This window comes from Neophocaena asiaeorientalis, unplaced genomic scaffold, assembly GCF_003031525.2.
Source record: "Neophocaena asiaeorientalis asiaeorientalis breed wild unplaced genomic scaffold, Neophocaena_asiaeorientalis_V1.1 scaffold504, whole genome shotgun sequence".
Lineage (NCBI taxonomy): Eukaryota > Metazoa > Chordata > Mammalia > Artiodactyla > Phocoenidae > Neophocaena > Neophocaena asiaeorientalis.
Window position 1 is genome coordinate 7,140,916 of NW_020174438.1, and position 4,310 is coordinate 7,145,225.

Below are 4,310 nucleotides of genomic sequence, written 5' to 3' on the forward strand. Positions count from 1 at the left end.
TAGGCTTCTTTTATGTCCTTTAACAAAAATTAGCAATTCTTCCATTAAGGTCTTACACATTTTTGCCAGGTTAACTCCTGGATCTTTTTTTTTTGGTTGAGCTATTTCTTGCATTTGATCTTCTGGGCCACTATTGCAGCCTCTCCTGTAATTCACCTACTTTATTATTTTGTCAAAAAATCATGTTTTTAGAGTCATATATGTGAGTGTGTTACATTCAGGTCTCTTTAAGGACTTTTTGTTGTTGTTCAGGTGTTCATCTGTTTCTCTAGCAATTATAACACTGAACATGGATCCCAATATTTTGACCCGATCCGTCTTTGCTCCTTAGAGATCCTTGACTGTACAATTACCTTTCTTTCAGATAAACAGAGGAATTCACAGGAGCTAAATGGAAAAGGTGTTTCTTACCTTGTGCTTGGGGTGAAAAAAGGAGATTCTCATATTCTTGAGCCACTTTGGAGGAAGCCTCTGTGATCTTTGCTCAAGCCCTTCTCCCCACCGTAAGAGTGTAGACCACTCAACCCATGCCCTTGCCTTTTGTGGACAAGAGGACCTCATAACAGGCTGAGATCCTCAGATGTTGAAATGCCAAGCTCTCAGAGATCCCCCGAGTTTCTGAGCTCTAATGATGCTTACTTTTGTTTCTTCCACCCCTGGGGGAAGAATCCCAATTCTCCAATTCTCTAGAGCCAAGGGCAAGTAGCTTGCAGTTAGGAATCGAAGCTATCTGGATACCCAAATCCACCATTGGTATATTTTCTACTTGTTTTTTAAAATTTGTTGGTGGTGAAAGGGAATGGTATTAATTGATTTTATGGGGGGCGCTTTGCAGTTTTGTGGCTGGTTGGCCAAATTTTTAACATAGTATTCCATCCTAGTTCAACACAAGAATGGTATTTTGAGGAGTAAGGGAATAGGAGATTCTGCAGATTTCCAAAGAATAAGAAAACAGGCAAAATGTGGCCAGCATTCTCCATGTTTTTTTAGACTTACTGAGTGAATAGAACTTTCTTTCGTTACATATACGACTGATCTAAGTGGTTTTTGTTGTTGCTGTCGGCTGTTTGGTTTTTAATACGGTTAACACTGAGATTCACTTTGAAAGACACTTAGAACTCTTAGGAGTAAAACACACCAATCCCTCCCACTCTCCCAAACACCTAGTTGGTTTGAATGGACAGAATTGACCGAATTTTCCATTTTAGGTGTGCAGAAAGATCTTTGTAAAAGATCTTAGAACTTTAGGCCTCATTTATCAGGTGAATTTAGAAGGAAGGAAGCCTTTAGGAGAATTTCTACTTGGAAATATAAGAAAACTAGTACGCAGGTTCAAGTCGTGTATTTTTAAATGAACTTGTTGAAAGAAACGTTAACAATTCCAAAACGAAATCAAAACAAGTTTTAACTTTTTCCTCTCAAGTGTACAAAAAACAAAAATTGTGGAGAGAAAGTTAACAGGAAATTCTTAAAACGTGAAAACAACTCTTCCTTGCGCTAGTCCTTGAGTAGTTACCATGGAACAGTCCCTACTTTTCGGCAGCTTCTTTGAAGGCAGATTTTGGTCCCAAGTCTCTTGGTGCTTAGTATCTGCTCCGGTCTCCCCCTCTCTCGGCACAGCTTCCCAAGCGGCCTCCGCCTAGTGGGGCCCTGCGGCCGGACCCGCTGTAGGACTCGCGCGGGGGCGGGCACCCCCTCTCCATGGACCGCGGCCTCCCGCGATCAGCTCTGCCTGCCCGGTCGCGGCCCCTCCAATAGCGCTCGCTCCGGCCGCCACCGTAAGCATCGGGCGGGCAGCCGCGGTACTCGTCGTAGCGGCCGCCGCTGTAAGATGGCGGGGGCCCCCGTGAAGGGGCGGCGCTGCGCGGGTCCCCGTAGCTCTCGAAGGGGTCTCGGTAGGAGCCTCCGCTCGGGTGATACAGGTAGTCGCGGTCGCGCCCCCCGTAGCCGTCTCGGTCACCGTAGCCTCTCGATGGACAGTCGTCCCGGGCGCTGGAGTGGCCGTAGTCGCGGTAGGTGTACTCTCTGGGCGAGGGAGCAAAACCCCGGGGGTCGCGGGCGCTCGAGTAGTCGCGGCTCGACGAGTAGCTGTCTCGGGGCGAGTAGCCCTCCTCCCGGGGGCCCAGGTAGGGGTCACGGCGCGGGGGCGGCGGCTCCCGGCGCAGCGGGCCGGCATAGCCGTCTCGCCCCCACCGTTCATGTCTCTGGCGGCGGCTTTGGCATCTGCCGGGCTTTCGAAGGTGACGAACGCGAAGCCCCGGGACTTGTTGGTTTCTCGATCTTTCATCAGGAGCACCTCGGTGAGGCAGCCATACTTGCCAAACGTGGCCTCGAGGATTTTCTCGTCGGTTTCGAGGTTGAGCCCGCCAATGAAGAGCTTCCCCGGGCGATCCACTTCCACCATGTCTGCGGCTCGGGTGGCGTGGGCTGCGGGTCGGGTGGCGTGGGCGGCGAAGTCGAGGCACCGGTCTTCGCTTCCGAGCCCGCTGGCCGAGGGCGGCTCCTACCGGTTGGGCGGTGCGTCGTCGCGGAAACCCCCGGAACCACAAGTCGGCTGCGCAGGCGGAATGCTCCGGTTTGTGCCTCTCGGGTCTAGTTCCCGCAGCCTGGCTGGCTCTTGCTGGTTGTGATTGGTTGGTGGTGCGGGGAGGGCCGTCCCGCCGGCAACGAGGCAAGTTGGCGGTTTCGTGACTTTTTTCACAGTCGTTTAATTACGACTGAGTAACCTATCCTTGGCCTGAATTCTTTAAGTCACTCCTGAAAAAAAGTTTTTCCCATTGCTCTTAATGAGCGGAATTTTAATGCATTCCAATGCACGTTACCCAAAACCATATTCAAACAGAAAAAGTAGTTGAAAAAAATGGAATAATAATTTTAAAGTGTTAAAATGCAGTTTGTACGTAAAATGTGTTAAGAATACGATTTTTTGCGTTGCCAAGGGGAAGGAGAGAAAATGATACGTGGAGGGTTCTTTGGTGGTATAGGAAGAAGAGGGAGTCATTCTTTGGATGTGCCATCTTTCCCTCCTGCACCGTTTTCTTGCATTTTTCAACCTTCAAAGGACTCAGTTATGTAGTATTGAAACTGCCCTTTAAGATAAATATTGAACGGAAAGTCACCTGAGGGACAAAATAAAGGCAAATGTGACAGCACTAGGACACTCGCCAAAGTAGCACCTAAGCAAGCATAGGACACTAAAGCCTTTACCGCTTCATCGCGAAAGAAAGGCGCACCTCAGGAAAACAAAACATTTTGGGTTCATTCTAACGAATTACACAGTTCAGATTTGTTCCTCACGATAGTCTCTGAATGGAAATAAGTATGAAAAGTAAATTGGTGAACTATCTTCACCCAAGATAGTAATGTCTAAAGTCACTTTTTAAAAAAATATTTACTTTGTGTGGGTGTATATATATATTATGTGTTACATTTTTTTATTGCAATAGCCATATAATCTTGAAAAGGGTACTGCAAGAAGGCATTTTTATGATTTTTCTGATTTTTAATGGGTACTCTTTTAAGGCTTTGAGAGTTTTTTAGCATGCATAAATGGAAGTTAAAGTATAAATGCATCCCATCAGTTCATGTGAGGAATTGCAGTAACAAATTTTTATTATTAAAATCATTATTATATTTCTAAGGTAAACTTACCTGTTGGGATGTATTCATTTTTAAATATATTAACGAATTTTGTTTGCTCATACTTAGAAATTTTACATTTCTGGGCATAAAGGGTATTAGCCAATAATTTTCTTCCCCATACCTAGCTGGGGAGATTTTTGCCCAAATTTCTTTTAGTTTTCAGTCTATTCAGATTTTTAAAAATTTCTTCTTGACTTGGTCTTTGTAAGATATACTTTTTTCTAAAAGTTATCCATCTTTGTTTAATTTGAAAATTTATTTTATCAATAGCCTGTCTGGTTTTGCTTTCTTTTTTTGTGACCAGTCTTGCCAGAAGTTTTTTACCTTTTCAAAGAACTACACTTTTTCTTTGCTGATCCTCTGTTTTGATTTTATTTGCTGCTATTGTCTTTTTTCCTTTCCATAATTCTTTGGATTTACAATTTGTATTATTTTTATTCTAGATTTTTAGGTAAGACACTTAGTGCATTAAGAGTTTCAAAAAACATTTCTTCTGATTGTTATATCTAAGTTTAAATTTTACTCTCCATGTACTAGTTAACAGCATGCCCTGAGCTGTGGTACATGGTTATTTTCACTGTTGTTCAGTTCCTAACATTTTCTCATTTTCATCATTTCTTGACTCATGAATTATAAAGAAGTATGTTTTAAAAATTTCAAACATATGG

The 4,310-nt window shown here is 44.1% G+C and overlaps 1 protein-coding gene across 1 annotated transcript; it reads right to left on the reverse strand.

Moving 5' to 3' along the window:
• Nucleotides 1-1,583: 1,583 nt before the first annotated feature.
• RBMXL2 (RBMX like 2) lies at nt 1,584-2,404 on the reverse strand. Its single transcript, XM_024757076.1, is given in 2 exon segments — nt 1,584-2,189; nt 2,192-2,404. Coding segments are annotated over 2 exon segments (819 nt in total).
• Nucleotides 2,405-4,310: the final 1,906 nt, after the last annotated feature.